The 17,476-nt window shown below is 47.8% G+C and overlaps 1 protein-coding gene across 7 annotated transcripts in view; it reads left to right on the forward strand.

Moving 5' to 3' along the window:
- The window catches only part of ST6GAL1 (ST6 beta-galactoside alpha-2,6-sialyltransferase 1), a 119,042-nt gene extending 102,249 nt beyond the window's left edge, over positions 1–16,793 (forward strand). For all 7 annotated transcript variants that reach the window (XM_034999797.1, XM_034999795.1, XM_034999792.1 and 4 more), the window contains 3 exons: positions 9,713–9,811; positions 10,933–11,107; positions 13,590–16,793. In XM_034999797.1, the coding sequence (XP_034855688.1) occupies positions 9,713–9,811; positions 10,933–11,107; positions 13,590–13,831 (516 nt within the window). In that variant the 3' untranslated portion in view covers positions 13,832–16,793. The remainder of the gene's footprint in view (positions 1–9,712; positions 9,812–10,932; positions 11,108–13,589) is intronic.
- The last annotated feature ends 683 nt before the right edge of the window (positions 16,794–17,476 follow it).

A 17,476-nucleotide genomic window follows, 5' to 3' on the forward strand; every position in this document is an offset into this window, starting at 1 on the left:
AACTTGTTATTTGGAAATACTTTAATACTTTCAGAAAAGTTGCAATAATGTCTAATACAAAGAGTGCCCATATACTCTTTATCCAGATGCACTTACTATTTTTTCATTTTACCCCATTGCTGTATTATCTGCTCTGTTCATTCTTTGTAATATTTTTTCATTTGAGAATAAATTGTATATATTGTAGACATTAATTCCTAAATACTTATTATGGGCAGAAACTTTATGTCCCCACCCCCAGCCCCAATTCATATGTTGAAGCTCTAACCTTCAATGTGATTGTATTTGGAAATGGGGTCTTTGGGAGATAAATATAGTTAGATGAGGTCTTGAGTGTGAGTCCCCCCGTGATGTGTCTGCTATGTGAGGAAGGCAGCCATCTACAAGCCAAGACGAGCACCCTCACCAGGAACCAAATGTGCGGGCACCTTGACCTTGGACTTCTCAGCCTCCAGAACCATAAGAAGTAAATGTCTGTTGTTTAAGCCACCCAGTATGAGCTAAGATTTTTGGTTCTGAGAGGAGGAGTTTTACTATGACAAAACCCTAACAATGTGGAGTAACTTTGGAACTGGGTAATTGGTAGAAGCTGGAGTTTTGAAGGACATGCTAGAATATAGACGCTAAAGGAAATTCTGGTGAGGGCTCAAAAAGAGTAGAGGAAAGCTGGAAAGAGAGCTTCTGTCTTTTTAGAGAATATGTAAATAATTGTGAACAGAATGTTGGCGGAAATATGGATAACAAAGGCCCTTCTGGTGAGGTCTCAGATGGAAATGAGGAACATGTTCTTGAACAATGGAGAGTGATCTTTGTTATAAAGTGACAGAGATTTTGGCTGAACTGAGTTCTAGTGTTCTGTGGGAGGTAGAACTTGTGAGCAAAGAAATTGGATGATTTACCTGAGGTGATTTCTAAGCAAAGTGTTGAAGGACTGGCTTGGTTTCTCCTGACTGCATTTAGTGAGATGTGAGAAAAGAGAAATGAATTAAAAAAGGAATTGTTTAGCGAAAAGGAAACAACAAAAGATCTGGAAAATTCTCGGCTTATCTATATGGCAAAAAAATGAGAAAGCTTGTTCTGAAGAGAAAACGAAGGGGTGGCCCCAGAAGCCATTTGATAAGGAGATCAGCAACGGTGTGAACCACAGACCTACTCAGCCTTCCCAGCAGAAGGACTGTCAGCTTGAGCTGAAGGGGACGGATACAGGACAAAGTAGGGGAAGGCTGTATGCCTCTTAGGTCCCATAGGACAGGACGATAGAGCTCTTGGGCTATGACTGGGTATTGTTCTTCACAACAGGAAAAGCATGATCCCAAAGGTGATTCAGAAATCACCAAGGTTGCATCCTTGGTTTCAAAGGTGGGAGGGGGGCCTTGGTTTTAATAGGCTGGATGGTAGCTGCTCAGGGCCTTGGGGGTGTGACTGCGGCCTGGCAGAGCCACAGAGGTGGGACCGCTACCCCCGTGGGCCCAGAGGGCACAGCATTGAAACAAAGAGGATTCTTTTCAAGCCTTAACATCTAGTGGTATTTACTTTTCTAGGTTTTGGACTTTCTTGGGACCTGTCACCTCTTTTTTCCTTCCGATTTCTCCCTTTTGGAATGGGAATGCCTATCCTATGCCATCCCACCACTATATTTCGGAAGTACATACTTTTCTGGTTTCATAGGTTCACAGTTGGAGAAGAGTTTTGCTTTAGGATGAACTGTCTCACTCTTACCTGCTTTAGATAATATTCACATGAGACTTAAGACTTCAGACTTTAGAGTTGATGCTGGAATGAGTTGAGACATTGGGGAGGTTGGGTGGAATTAATCTATTTTGCATGTGAGAAGGATGTGATTTTGGAGGATGCAGGGGCAGACTCTTATGGACTGAATGTGTCTCCCCTGAATTCATATGCTGAAGCCCTAACCTCCAGTGCAGTGGTATTTGGCAATGGGGCCTTTGGGAAATGACTAGATGTAGAAGAGGTCTCGAGGGTGGGGCCTCTATGATGGGATTAGTGCCCTCATAAGAAGAGAGAGAGACCAGAGCTCACTTTCTCTCATGAGAACATGAGAAGTGCCCTCATAAGAAGAGAGAAAGAGACCAGAGCTCACTTTCTCTCATGAGGACATGAGAAGGCAACCATCTGTAAGCAAGGAGTGGGGGGCTCTCACTGGGGAGCCAAGTATGCTGGTGCCTTGATCTTGGACTTCCCAGCCTCTGGAACTATGAGAAATAAATGTCTGCTGCTTAAGGCACTCAGTTTCTGGTATTTTGTTATAGTAGCCCCTGAATAGACTGAGTTAATACACACCCTAGGCTGTATTTCCTAAGAATTTCCAGTACTGTCTTACGCAACCAAAGTACAGTTATCAACCTCATACATTTATGCTGATAACGTAGTTTAATCTGTCTGAAATGCTAGATGGATCTGTTTGCTAACTGACCTAATAATATCTTTTATGACATATATATATTTTTTCTTTCTGTACAAGATCTAGTCCAGGATCAGGTAGTGCATTTAGTTGCTGTGCCCGTCTTGTCTCCTTTCATCTGGAATATTTCCATAGCCTTTCTTTGTCTTTTAAGGCACTGGCATTTTTGAAGAATCAAGTCCTTCTTCAAAAAAATAAATAATTTGGGGTTTGTCCGATGCTTACTCAATATTAAATTCAGTTCATACATTCCTGGCTGGGATGTTGGGTGCTCCTAAGAGCCTCCAATGTCTGTCTGCCCCTCAGCTGATTTTAATTTTGATCACCTGGATAAGGTATTGTCTGATTTCTCCACTTTTATAGTTATTATCTTTCCCTTATAGTCTATGGGTGAACACTTTAATACTGTGCCACTATTCTGCTCCTCACCAAAATCTCCTCCTATATTTAGCATTCCTGGCTCACTTTTGCCTGAACCAATCTTTACTAGGATGGTTGTAAAATGGTGGTCTTCTCACTATAGCTCCCCCTGCTCTGCGTCATTGGGTTGGTGCTCAGAGTTCTACTGTGAGCGAGAGCCCTTCCTTCTCCTCCATTTATTTCCTCCCTCCCTCCCCTCCTTTCTTTCTCCATTTATTATTGGTAAGAACTCATGGATTCCTGTTTCTTCAATGGTTTGTAATTCATCACTGTTCTGAATTACTTTGGCTTTCAAATTGTCTTACATTTGGCCAGTGGGAGTTCCCTGAAGCTGGCTCTCATCATTTTTTTTTTTTTTTTAACACTCTGGTATCTTCTGGCATAACAGGATATTCCAGTTAATTTTTTTCTTATCTGTCACATTTTAAATGTTTCATCTTTATTAGTTTTATCCAAATGTATGTATACACAGTGTTCTGGATCAGAGACAGATTTCTTATTTAATACTTTACAGTAGATAATGAATGTGCTAGTCCCTCTTTGCCCAAGCTCCTCCTCCCAGGGCAATGCCCTGAGAGCCAGATCAATTATCCTACATGCCTAGCCAGATACCCCATAGGGAAGGGACAAAAAGTAAGTATCTCCCCCCGCCCCCCTGTGACACACACACCACTTATAAAGGCAGGAGGTGGCTGTCCTCTACCCCTTCTAAAAGGGCCCCCTTCTTACTCCAGCCCTTTAGAATATAAACACACTCAGAGGTGAAACTAGGGATGTCTGTCAGTTCCCGGGCTTCTTTCCTCTTGCTCCGGCCTTCCTGGCCTCTTAGCATATCTCTATATTAACCTTGAGATGTCATCTGGGCTATAACTGTTTGGCTTCTTGGGGAGATAAGAGAAGTTTTATTAGGTTTTGAACCAGAGCAGAGCAATTAACTAGACAAATAGCTACAGAGTTTATCCTGATGGTATATGAAGAGTTCAGTAGGAATCCAGGGCTTTTTTCAGGAGCACTGAGGTATCGAGGAAAGTTTTATGGATTTTGGAGCTTGGGCAAAGAGGGACTAGCACACTCATTATCTACTGTAAAGTATTAAATAAGAAATCTGTCTCTGATCCAGAACACTGTGTATACATACATTTCCTCATACTAACCTACCTTAGCTCTGGGATATGTCATTTTTTCCAAGGAGTCTTGGCTCTTTTAAGTAAAAGTCGATATTAGAAACCAAGCTCTGGGTGCTAGGTGGTTCATGCCTACCGAGGTATCTTTGCTTCTTGGCCCTTAGAATAGGGAGAGCTAGGAAATGGAGCACGTATATACTCATGTGTATACCTGTACACACACGGTACACGTACCCGTGCATTCATGCACTTACTAAATATGTATATACGTCTGCGGGCGTGCGTAGACACGTGCGTATACATGCCGATATGCCTGTTTTAGAAATGACAGGCCCCGACCGGGTTCAGTCTGTCCACATCAGGTATCCCTTGCCTTCCCCATTCTGTATTTGCATTCCCCCTTCTCTCACAGTGAGAATCCTGCTTCTAACACCTTCACCCGTTTATTTGCTCTCATTGGTAACGCCCCTAAGACAGTTTGAAATTGCTTTGCACATCTCTCCATACAGCAAGCCCACCAGAGAGAGTTCAGGCTGGGTTTGCAGTTTTCCCCCACACCCTGCCCGAGACTGAGGTTATGTGGTCACATAATGTATCCCGAAGTTACCTGGATTCGTCCTTCTGTTTCTCTCCACTGAGATTGTTGAATTCATTTGAAATTCAGTTGTATCCATTTTATTTCAGTTTTCAGGTTTTCTTTTCCTTCTTTTTAAATTATGCAGAATATTAACGTGTTCCCCCAATTCAAAACTATCCAGAAAGGCATACCCAGAGAAGTGTTAACTCCCCCCTAAATTCCTGCCACGCGGTTCCATCGCCACCCTTGGTAGGTAGCCACCCGCACTGTGTTCTGATTTGTCCTTCTGTGTTTGTGTCGGTCAAGATACATAGATGTACATATGCTTTCTCAATTCCCCTTGTTTCTCACACAGAATGTAGTGCAGTGGGCTCTATCTACTCTTTTTTTTTTTTTTTAAGATTTTATTTATTTTTTAGAGAGTGAGCGAGAGAGAAACAGCATGAGAGGGGAGAGGGTCAGAGGGAGAAGCAGGCTCCCCGCTGAGCCGGGAGCCCGATGTGGGACTTGATCCCAGGACCCCGGGATCATGACCTGAGCCGAAGGCAGACGCCTAACCATCTGAGCCACCCAGGCGCCCTCTATCTACTCTTTTGTACTGTTTTCCCCCAGTATCTTCTCGAAATCACTCCCTATCAGCTTGTAGAGATCTTCCTCCTTCTTTGTCATAGCTGCATAGTACTCCTTGGTAGCTAAGTTTCAGTAGCTTATTCTCGTAACCTCTTCTGCTTGGACATTTAAGCAGTTTCCAACATTACTTCTTCTTACACTTCATGGTTCTTTTGATGACTTCCTAGGATGCCAGGTAGAATTACAGGCCCCTCTGATTTGGGGTTTGTGGTGGCTTTCCACTTGAGGTGCCCTTCTCTCTGTTAGAGCACCTGCATCCTGTCCAGGTCCGCTTTACCGTGGTCCGGACTTCATTTTTCTTATCTACTCAGGACCTCGACCACCGCTTGTTTGTCTTCCTATAGCACTAACTAGCCTTGGAACTCTGGCAAAATCTGGCACTAGAACACAGACTCTTTTGTCATCCCTTACTGTTTTGAATGAAAGTTGTCTGGTACAGTGGGAAGAGATTAGAAAGGCCTTGATTTGTATCCTAGCTCTGTCCCTTCCTCGCTGTGTGATCCTGGGCCCGTTAGGTAACTTCTTAGAGCTTCCTTTTCATGCCCTGTTCGGGCCTGGGGAATATTGTGAGGGATAAATGAGAAGACATAGACTTGTTGTGTGAGTTTAACAAAGCAACTAAGTCTAGACTCTACAGTTACCATATCTACACACACAAACACACACACGGGGTATATTAGTTTCCTACGCCTGCCATAACAAAATACCACAGATGGGGTGGCTTATACAACAGAGATTTATTTTCTCCCAATTCTGGAGGCCAGAGGTACAAGATCAAGGTACCATCAAGGTTGGTTTCTGATAAGGGCTCTCTTCCTGGCCTGTGGATGGCCACCTTCTCTCTATATCTTCACATGGCCTTTCCTCCGTGCACGTGTGGAGAGAGAGATCTTTGGTGTCTCTTCCTTTTATTATAAAGATAGCAATCTTAACATATTAGGGACCCATCCTTGTGACCTCATTTAACCTTAATTATCTCCCTGAAGGCCCTATCTCCAATATAGTCACATAGGGGTTAGGGTTTCAACACAGGAATTTTGGTAGGGGGGAAGGGGGCACAGTTCAGCCCATAATTGTGAGGGAAAAAAGATTTAGGAAGAAAAAAGACCAACATATTCATACAGGCAATATCTGACAAATGCAATGATTGATGGTTGTTTTCTTATTCATATATATATATATATATATATATATATATATACAGATGTGTATATTCTTGTCTTTTCTTTCTGCCGTGAGCATTTCTTGCTTTGTGACTGGAGAGATGACTTTATAAACAGGTTTATATAACAGCACCACCCCATCTCCCTGGTGTAGCCTTTTCCTGGCAGGTGTTCCTTGGGGCTCAGGTGCTGTGGCAATGACCGACTTTCCACATCATGAGGCTCCTGGGATCTGACCTGATCTCAGGTAAGACTCTGCACGAGGTTAAGTACGGGGGCATTTGAGAAGACCTTGATCTCTCCCCAGTGCCTAGTGCTGCAGTTGGGGGAAATGGCAGACGGAGATGCTGTCCAGGCATGGCTGGCCACCCAGGCTGGGCCTTCCAGGATGGTCCTGTCCTATAAATAAGGCACATTAGCCTGGAGAGGGGAAGCAACCCTCCTAAGACCACAGAGTGAGTCAGACGCAGAGCACTGCCACACTGCCCCAAGCAGTTTTGAGGCTCTCTTGTGTTTGAGGAAATCTTTACATCTCACATAAGGGCCACCAGAATGAGTCTGGAAAGTTCAGAGCTGTGTCCATTTAAGCTCAAGGGGTGCTTGCTAGCTTCTCCCCTGTCCCCGCACAGGTCCCGGCTGCGGTCACTTTCTTTTCCTCCTTGGGATAAACTAGCCCTTGCCTTCACCTCTTCTCAGTTTCATGCTTTGTCATTTGCTTCATCAAGTAGCTCGAGTGAACAGCCACTTCCCCACCGTGTATGGTGAGAACCGAGGGTGACCCAGGCCCCGCTAGGGTGCCACTTACTCAAATGTCTCGTGGTTTCTGACTACAGCCCTGGGGGGAAACAAAGAACACTGGGGAGGAGCCAACCTCTAGACTCTGGTTCTGGCTCTGTCCCAAGCTCACTTGGAAGCCTGGGACAAGTCTCTCTTCTCTATGAACCTCAGTTTACCCATCTGAAAATGACAGACTTGGGTCCAGCCCCTCGAAGATCTTCCAGCCGTGACTTGCTACGACTCAGACAAGAAGCAACATTCTCATGACATGTCTGTCTCCCTCATCAACCGCTTTCTTTGGCATCTCCTCCCGAGACCCACGGCTGACCCACCCTACCCGCTTTGTGGGAGGCAGTGCATGATGTAGGTCAGAAGTGCAGACTCTGGAGTCAGACAGAAGGGCTCCAGTTCAGACCCCCTGCTTACTAGCTGTATGGCTTGGGTGAGTTTATTAGCATCTCTGAGTTTATTGCCTTATTTATAAGACGAGCATATTTGTAATTCCCTCCTGGGGCGGTTGTGGAGATGAGCTGAGATAATGTATGAACGTACCTGGCTTGGAATAAACATCATCAGATTGCATCTGTTGCTATCATTGTTGTTCTTCGTTGTCGGAAAGGAGAAGACTTTTGAGCAGCTCTCTTGGGATTTCTGAGGCCTGTGAAGCCACAGATGCTGGGAAAGCCTTAGCAGAGCTTGCTGCCGCTGGCCTCCTTCTTCTATACTAAGCAGATGACTGGGGAGGAGCAGGAGAAGTTTGAAAAATTCCAGTTATCTCTAATTCTCTCAAGTGCACAAACATTGCCCGGCGTCGGTACTCCGCGGAGAAAGAAGCATGGCTCAAGAAAAGACTCAGGCTCTCAATATACCAGCTGCTTTGAGGGGCATGGAGTGGGGTGGGAATAGGGAACGTAGTTGTAGAATTCGGTCTTGGAAGGGTGCGCGCTGCTCCCTGGGCCTCCCTGTCCCCAGTTCGATCGTGTCTGTCCTGCAAAGCCCCATCTGCCGGGATGCCCACTCTTTCTTTGGACTGCAGCACAGAATGCCTGTGCCGGGGGTTACAATGCTGCCCACGGACAGAGGATCACACTTAACATCTGAAGACGCTCCTCGATCCTGTGGCCCCTCAGCTGTGGGCCTTGAGGCCAGTTGTCTCAACCTTGAACTTCAGATCCCCACCTCACCGCCACAGGCAAATGCCAGTTGCTTTTCTTTCCACATTCTCATTTTAGGAAATGGCCTGAGGTCTAGGAGTCACCTTTAAGCCCCTTTGCTTCCCTCTCAACACCCAGTGAGTCTGCAGGTCTACAGCTGACAGTGGGAGCTCCTGGTCTTCGTTCCTTCTCCATCGTTTCTTAGGCTGCAATGGCAACTTCTACCTGGCCTCCCTTTCTCTCAAACTCGAGACATTCCAGAACTCTGGTCAGTTTATATTCTTCTCACTTAAAAGCGGTCACTGGTCCCCTAATCTACTGAAAAAACTCTAAGCTCCCTGACGTGGCCCCTGCCTATATTTTTCTAACACCTTCTAGCTCTCCCTCTGTACCCTAGCTGCATTGGACAACCTGCAATTTCCAGACAAGCTCCTCACAGTACTAAGTAGAATTAGGTTCGGCTGTTGGTGACAGCAACACTCTGCCCACTCCTCAACACAAGGTTAACAAGATAAAAATATATTTCTATCTCGTGTAAAAGAAGTCCAAGGGTGGACATTCCTGAGCTGCTATGGTGTTCAAGTGTGTCAGGAACTACTTTGTGCATTTGCCGTTCAATCATGTGACTTCAACTTCATGGTCCAAGATGACTGCTCCAGCTCCAGCCATCACATCCACTTTCAGCCAGCAGGAGGGAGGAATGAACAAGGAAAGGCATGACTCTGCCTCTAAGGACACTTCCTGGAAGTCACACTTGCTCACACACCCTTGGCCAGAATTTTATCATGTGGCCAGCCTTAGCTGTAAGAGAGGCTGGGAAATTTTTATTTCAGGGAATCTTTATTTTAGATGGCCATGTGTTGAGGTAAACAGAAAGGTTTACCTCACTCACCTCATGGCCATCCTCACACTGGCACCCTGTGACTCCCTGGGGACTCCTTAACACCCAGTACAACCACATGATCCCCAGCTAAGGTGGGCTCACCGCTAATAGTTCATGTCTCAAAGATATCCTGAGAAAGTGAGATTATATTGTTTAGGCTTCCAGGGCCTTCCTGCCTTTGGAGGAGGTGTGAGGGGATGGGGTAGCTCAGAGGCTCGTGGCAAGTTGCTGCTCTCTGGGATGTACCTAGTCGTTCTTGAGATATTATTACAGTGATACTGATTACGTCTCCACCTCGTGATGGTGAGGGGTCGAGGTGGGGAGCAATTATTGTGATTCTTGCTTTTATTTTCAGGCAGTTCTTGATTTCGTTTCCATCGTTTATTTCTCTCAGTCTCCCCCTGGGCAACATGTGCTTTTTAAGGTGAACATCTGACAGCTGATCTCATGGATCACTGAAATGAAGTGCCTCAGGTGGTACTTGCCACCTGTCAGTTATTACTCCATGAAGAATGTTTACATGTCAACATCCGGGTGACAGTTTGTCTGTTTCTTCCTGCAGCTGGTCACCACTGAAGGGCGCTTCCTCAAAGACAGTCTGTACAACGAGGGAATCCTAATTGTGTGGGACCCATCTGTTTACCATTCAGATATCCCAAGGGTAAGTGGGTGTCCACGGGAAATAGGGAACAAGTCTTCTGTTTGCCTATGGACGTTCCCGAGGTCCTGGGTTTTGAACGTCATGGCCGACCTGGGCCACCCCTGAGGACTGGCTCTTTCCGTTTGAGGGAACACACTTCATCCAGACTAGCAGCGCAGAAGTATTCCTGTCTGATACCAGCGCCCTCTGTGCTCTGCCCTGCAGGGCCATGTTTTTCTCTCCTAATGATGGTCTGGGGCAGGAGTAACAGTGGCTGGATTTCTCACCGCCTGGGGTGGGGTTGTGTCCATCTCATACAGTTATTTCTGAGGCAGATCAGCAGGAATAGACAGTGCTTACTCATTCCTAGGACAGAATCATCATGCTTGACCTACTTCCGGCTTCCAGAATTCTTCCCATTTCGCTCATAACAACACAGGGAAGTAGATAGAGGCACGGCCCTTGCCCTTTTAGAGGTGAGAAGACTAGAATGTGGAGAGGGGAAGTCGCCTGTCCCAGGATTTGGTCTACTAAGCGGAGGGCTCTCTTTCAGGAAGGGGACGGGAGTCTCAGGCCTGCTTGCTCCGCGCCCTCTCCAGAATGGCGCTCTTGCTGTTTGTCATGCGTGTCAGCCGGCCTCTCCCTGGTGGCGCCGCAGTGCCTCAGGAGCCTGGCGGCAGGGCCGAAGGATGGAGCGCACCGCCCTGGGGACGCCGGCTTCTGAAGTCAGACCCACCAGGAGCTGACGGGCTCTGGTGATCGCTGGCGCCCTCGCCACCTCAGCCTCCACAGTTGTAGAACCGTTCACTTAGAACTCAAGTGTGCCTGGCGCAGAACAGGGGCTCCCAGCCCACAGATGTGGCAAGCTGTGCCCCAGGGTCCAGCCCTTTAAAAATGAGAGGTGGGATTAGATGGTGCCAAGGGCCCCTTTGAGCTCTGATAGCATTCCCAGAGTGCATGATCCCGAAGTCTGAAGCTGTGCCAGGGTCACCAAGCTCAAAATTCCCTGTGAGCATAGGCCACGTGCTGGGTCCCCTCTGCTAGCAAGTGAGAGCAGTGACGTGGAGAAGTCTGGAATCTGCTCCGAGGAAGGGGCCCCAAGGCACCTCCCTCCTTGAGAAGACCATTGCCTTCTCTTTCAGTGGTACCAGAGCCCCGACTACAGCTTCTTCGAGAACTATAAGAGCTACCGCAAGCTGCATCCCGACCAGCCCTTTTACATCCTCAGGCCCCAGATGCCTTGGCAGCTGTGGGACATCATTCAAGAAGTCTCCCCAGAGGAGATTCAGCCCAACCCCCCATCCTCTGGGATGCTTGGTGAGTCCGTATCTGGGGAAAGACCTCTCGTGTTTGTTTCTAGAGGAGATTAGAGAATGGGCTTTCATTCATTCATTCATTCCTTTGTTCACCAAATACTTGCCAGGTTTTTGCTGCATTTCTACGCTGTGCCAAGTTCCAGCTAAGATCCAGAGATCAATAAGATAGACTCCTTCTCCTTTAGGGTGTTTGGTGGGGGAGTTCAGTCAGGTGTCCGAAGCCAGGAGGGAGCCACCACCCGGTTGTGCCAGGAGAGAGCACCCCTTTTGGGGTGCTGTCAGAGAGCTCAGTAGAGGAGTGGCATTGGGCCAGGCCTGGGTGAGGGGCAGATTTGGCTTGGGGAGGGGGCAGGAAAACAGGAAGAGCAGGGCTGGGATTTGGAATATGAGGCAAGGGAGGCACTTGCCTCAGGTGTACCATTTAAGGGGACACCAAAAACTTCAGTAACAAGCTAAATAATATTAATACAGTATCTTTTAAAAACCACAATTAATGCAAGATTTTATCCTGCATGAAGTATCAAAATTTTAAGTAAATATAGGATCAGTGATAATGTTATGCTGAGCCATACTGGCATCTGAGGACAAAGCAAGAATCAATAATACTTTATTCAAAATTTCAAAAATCTGTTGAACCCAGTGAGTACCCTAGTCCTGGCCCTGAGAGAAGAATGAGTGGCAAAGCTTTCCTGGGTTTGAGGGTCATGAATGGAGCTGAGGGAGCTGGTGTAGTTGGGCTGGGGTCTGAGTCCAGAGGGTCCTGAATGCTGGCTTCAGACTTTCTTCTTGAACACATGGAAGGGAAGCTCCCTCCTCCTGGGATGCAAACTCCCTCAGGATGGGGACTGAGTTTGATGCATTTTTCTTCTTCTTTCTTTTTAAATTTTATATATTTTTTCAAATTTTTATTTAAATTCTAGTTAGTTAATATATGGTATACTATTGGTGTCAGGAGTAGAATTTGGTGATTCATCACTTACATACCAACACCCAGGGCTCATCTCAACAAGTGCCCTCCTTAATGCCCACCTCCCATCTAGCCCATCCCCCACCCACCTCCCCTCCTGCAACACTCGGTGTTGAGTCTCTTAGTTCAATCTTCTGGGTGCGGCACAGGCTAGCCCTGTGGTAACTGCCCCCTGAGTGCATGAACAAGGAAGTGTTTACTGTCAGGGGCACTCCATAGAGAAAGGGATGGGGGCCATCTCAGTAGCAAGTCTTCGTACCTTTTTCTTCAGCTTTTGTATGTGTGCATTCGGGGCTCTTCCAGGAGCCCTTTGGAGCAGGAATAGTTGGAAAAGCATCCTGGGGAACACTTTCCCACCGCCCCACTGTCCCCTCCCCACCAGCCCTCCCCTCGCCCATCCCTCATGGCCACGGCCCCTGCCGGGCCCCACACCAGTGCCACCAGGAGGTTTACTTGAGGCGTCTCCCATAGGAAGTGCTCCCTCCTGAAATTTCTAGAAGCCACTTCTGTCGTGCCTTCAGCAGTTGAGTTGCAGAGGTGTCTTTTCTCCCCCACTGGACCGGGGCAGCCAGAGAGGGCCCCTCCCATATCCGATTCCTCTGGAACAAAGTTGCTGCTAGCAGTTTATAGTTTTAGCTCTTACTGAGGACTGCTTCATCCTCAACTTTCCCTATATTTATGGTTGTCAGAAAGGGTCTGAGAGCCATGATCTGATTGTATCCCAGCAACAGCCTGGGTGGTAGGAGGAGTGGGTGGATCGCCCCTTGGGGCAGATGGAGAACCTGAGGCCCAGAGAGGGACATATCCTGCTTGAGGTGCTTGAGCCAGGTGGGGACAGGTGTGGGTATCGCAGGAGTCTCCTGCCTCTTGTTGGGGTCATGTCTCCAGCACAGAGTTCTGTGCCGCCTCCCTGAGAACACCAACCTGGTCTCACCGCCTCCGCTCCGTCTCCTGCCAGAACTAGCAGAGCCCATCAACACAGAGCAGGCAGGCTCCTCCCGCTGAGCGCCCTCCTCCCTGCTGAGGGAAGGACAGTCTCCCTGCCCACACTGTTTCTCCTAAGCACTGTAAGAAACAACAACTCCCAGCCAGCGCCATCTGCAAGGCTCCTGCAGGATATAAAAGTGCTAGAAAGTACTATGTACATGTGATGGTACTGTCTCCTCAGTCATCTTGTCCTCTCTCTTCATTTAGCTTATTCACACTGATAAACCCAGTGACCGATGGATGGACCACTTCAGGCCTCTAGTGTTTAGAGAGAAGCCGCCACGCACCAGCCCCTGACCTAGGTGCTGGGGGTTCACAGGTGCATAGGGCTCAGCAGCCCCGCACCCCGAGGAACAGCCTGCTGGACTGGCTTACTGGCCAGGCTCAGATTGGGAATCGCAGTAATAAATAGAAACTCCAGATAGACCTCTCCCCAGATTTGGGTTCCTGAGCTGCTGGACTCATGGGGCTGAACTTCAGGGTGTGGGGGTGGGTTGTCCGGAGAACTTACCTCTTCTCTCCTCTTCAGGTATCATGATCATGATGACGCTATGTGACCAGGTGGATATTTACGAGTTCCTCCCATCCAAGCGCAAGACCGACGTGTGCTACTACTACCAGAAGTTCTTCGACAATGCCTGCACAATGGGCGCCTACCACCCACTCCTCTTTGAGAAGAATCTGGTGAAGCACCTCAACCAGGGCACAGACGAGGACATTTACCTGCTGGGAAAAGCTACACTGCCTGGCTTCCGGAGAATTCGCTGCTGAACATGGGCTCCCTGGTCAGGCCCCCTAGCCCTTCTCCACCAAGTCTGGGCAGATCACGTTCCTGAACAATCCAGCCTGCACGGTGGGCCTTCTGTCAACAAAAGCCTCAGGCTGCAGAAGTCCCAACGGCAAGCAGCCAGGTCCAGCCAGGTCCAGCCTGCCTCGTAGTTGCAGAGGTGTGCGAACCCAAAGCCTCCAGCCACACACACATACACACACACCTAGCATTCTTTCCATGCACCTTTCCCACCAGGGCTGCCAAAGCTGGGCTGTTTTCCTCATCAGAATGATGTTATTCTCACAAACCAGTACTCTCTATTGCTCGAAATCTGCACCTAGACACTGATTTCATGTGTGGAAGAAATTCTCCCAAATTATGATTGTGCCCACATATAGGGTGGCTCTGGGGAGCCAGTAAGTGGTACGGGGCATAGGAGACATGCTCGATTCCTCCAGAACAAAGTTGGTCCCAAGGTCCATGCCCCTGGGAGACGTGGCATTCCAATCACTCTAGCTGGTTTGGCGGGTCCTTATGCGCAAAGGGTCTTGATGAACCCACATACTCTCCATATGGAGAAGAAAGCCACAGAAGGGCGCGGTCTCCATCCTCTGGTTGCTCACAGTTCAGTGGGAGAGAGATGGAGGATTCAGTGTGCTCAGTTCACAGCCGGCGGGGGTGGGTGGGGGGTTGGTGGAGAGGCCGACTTGCCGTGCTGTGGGCTTGCACGCTCGGAGGGGCCACGCATTTGCTGTGTCTATGGGTCAGAGAGGGCTTCGCTGAGCTGGGCTGCGGAGATTTTAGAGGACTGGAGAAACATGTCAAGCAGATGTTTGAGTCATCTGAATTGTGTTTTCCTTTCTGCCTTTATTGCCCATATTTATTCTCTAAGGTCTGCCTGAACTTCGAGGCTCGTTATTTTCTGAGGAAACCACTTCCCCTGTCTGAGCGCAGCCCCATGGCAGACACCTGGCAAGCCAGATGCCAAAAACCAGATTTGTCCGTGCTCGGCCTGGCCGGACCCTTGGCTGCAGCTGGGTTCGCACACCTTGTCCACTGCTTCCCTGTTAATGCCCGCCCCACCCCCTCCTAGCTGCCATCTTGTTTTCCCCTTTAAGGCAGTAGATTTTTTTCCCTCTTTCAAATTACTTTTAAGCATTTTGTACTTTAAAAGTATCCTGATCCGATGATTTCTTTCACCTTCATGGGCCTTTTGCGGAATGTCTCTCAGGGAGTGGGGATGTGGTTCCCTAGAATTTAAAGTTGCTCTCAGAAGTCAGAACCTTAGAGATCATAACTGATTCTCACAAGATTTATCAGACGGCCATGCCCTCCACCCCTCCAGCAAGGGTGCAATATCAGAGTCTCCAGACAGAGGCCCTTCCCCTGTGGTGTACAAACATGCTTCCTGGGTAGTTTTGCTACCACCCCCCTCCTTCTCCAGTGGAGAACCACATTGGACTGGTCTGGCCCCTGGTGAGGAGAAGGTAAAGGACTCACTCAAGGTCACAAAATAATGCTGTAGAGCCAGGGCTCCTAGACCCATGTGCTCAAGGGCCTCTTAAGCTTGAGCTCTAGACCAGTCGTCTGGGAGCTGGAGTGCTCATGTGCTGCCAAACCCTTGGCTCATATAGGCAGTAGCAGGAGTCCTGGGGAGGGCTGATGTTCCCCTATATACTAGCCATGCCACCATGAGCGAATTTTCCTGAGACTCTGTTTCCACATCTGTAAAATGGGGGTGATGAGCCTACCTCACAGGGCTGTTGTAAGGGTTACACCTGGCCCGGTTCTGTACTTGGCCCATAGCAGGTGCTCAGTACGTGGTGGTTTCCTTCCTCCTTCTCTCTCCTTCCTCCCCTCCCTCGCTCCCTGCCTTCCTCCCTTTACTAAGGACCTGCTCCAAGCTCACACCTGGGCAGGATCTTGCTTTGAGGGAGGCCAGAGAGGGGGTCCTGTCATCAGGGAATTAACTATCCTACTGGGAGGGCGCCTGGGTGGCTCAGTTGGTTAAGCGACTGCCTTCGGCTCAGGTCATGATCCTGGAGTCCCTGGATCGAGTCCCGCATCGGGCTCCCTGCTCGGCAGGGAGTCTGCTTCTCCCTCTGGCCCTCCCCCCTCTCATGTGCTCTCTCTCATTCTCTCTCTCTCAAATAAATAAATAAAATCTTAAAAAACAAACAAAAAAAACAAAAAAACAAACCAAAAAAACTATCCTACTGGGAGACAACTACCCTGCCTGGAACACCCAGGAAATCATCCGAGGCAATGGAGGGTGCAGATGCAAAAGTGTCCCTCCTCCTCGTCCTCCTCCCTCTCTTCCCCCCCAACACCTTGCAGCTCTGGCCTTTCTGCTTGGGAATGGGCCAAGCACTTGGGCTGCTTCCTGCTGTATGGAGGGAATCTTTTCCACCGATCTGGGCCCATGAATTCCCAGCTTGCTTTAGGTTCTGGTTTGACACACTCATTGCAATCTTTGAATCACACACATTGAGAGGAAGGCGGCATTCCACCAGCAGGAGATAGGCATTGGTGTGGACACTGAAACTACACTGGGTAGATGCTAGCTTTTAATTGTTATTATTAATATAAGGGATCAGATTAACTTAAGTGTGGTTCTGGGTCTACAGAACTTTAATTCTGTGTTCTCTCTATATGGAAACTAGTAAAATGCAAATAAGACAGGGGTATTATTGTTGGTCTGGTGAGATGTTTTATATTTGCAACAGATCATTTAAAAATGGTGATTGAGTACTGCGGGAAAGTCCCCGTCCCAAGGGGGCTGTGTCTTTGTCAGTAGCCATCTCTTCATCCCGTATCATGAGATCCCCCAATCCTGCAATCACATAAGCTATTCACCTTGGTTTGGAGACCTCGATCTCAGAAGTGTCTGAAACATGCCTAACCGAATTCTGAATTACCCAAAGATGATGTAAAATTTTAAAATAAATGTGTTTTTAAAAAGCTGCTCCCTCTCTTCTTACTTGCTAAGGGAATGACTGTTGCTTCTCAACTTTTATCTCCAAGGAAGACACAACTGGAATCCCAAAGCCACGAATCCTCCCCTGCTAGCTTCTCCTCAGTACTCCAGGAAGAAGAATGGTCACTTTTGTGGCAGGTAGCATCTTTGAGATATTGACCGACTGATTAGTTTTTCTTCCTTTTGCTCTTGCTTAGATTCAAAGGACTAAGTTGTTTGTCCAACACCTCAGGGAAGGGATGCAGTAGGGCAGAAAGCAGAATGGAAGGAAGGTCTTTACCTTGGTTGCCAAAAGCCTAAAACCCTTAAGGGAATGATGTCCCAAGGGAACAGCCAAATATTTGGATAAAAATCCCGAGAGGCAGGAATAGGAGAGAAAGGAGAATTCCTTTTCTCTGTAAACTGCGTACCTCCCATTGTGGCTTGAATATGTCCCCCTACACCACACTTCACTACCCTGTAGTCTATTTAAGTGTGCAATAGCATTGTGTCTACAAAAACTATGCACATACCTTAATCAAAAAACAACTCACTGCTAAAAAATGCTACCCGTCACCTGAGCTTTCAGTGAGTCATAAGTGGAGGGTGCGTTTTTTGTTTTTGTTTTGTTTTTTTATGTTAATCCCCATACATTACATCATTAGTTTTAGATGTAGTGTTCCATGATTCA

The sequence above is a fragment of the Mirounga leonina genome, unplaced genomic scaffold (genome assembly GCF_011800145.1).
Source record: "Mirounga leonina isolate KUSES-001 unplaced genomic scaffold, KU_Mleo_1.0 Mir_115, whole genome shotgun sequence".
Classification (NCBI taxonomy): Eukaryota; Metazoa; Chordata; class Mammalia; order Carnivora; family Phocidae; genus Mirounga; species Mirounga leonina.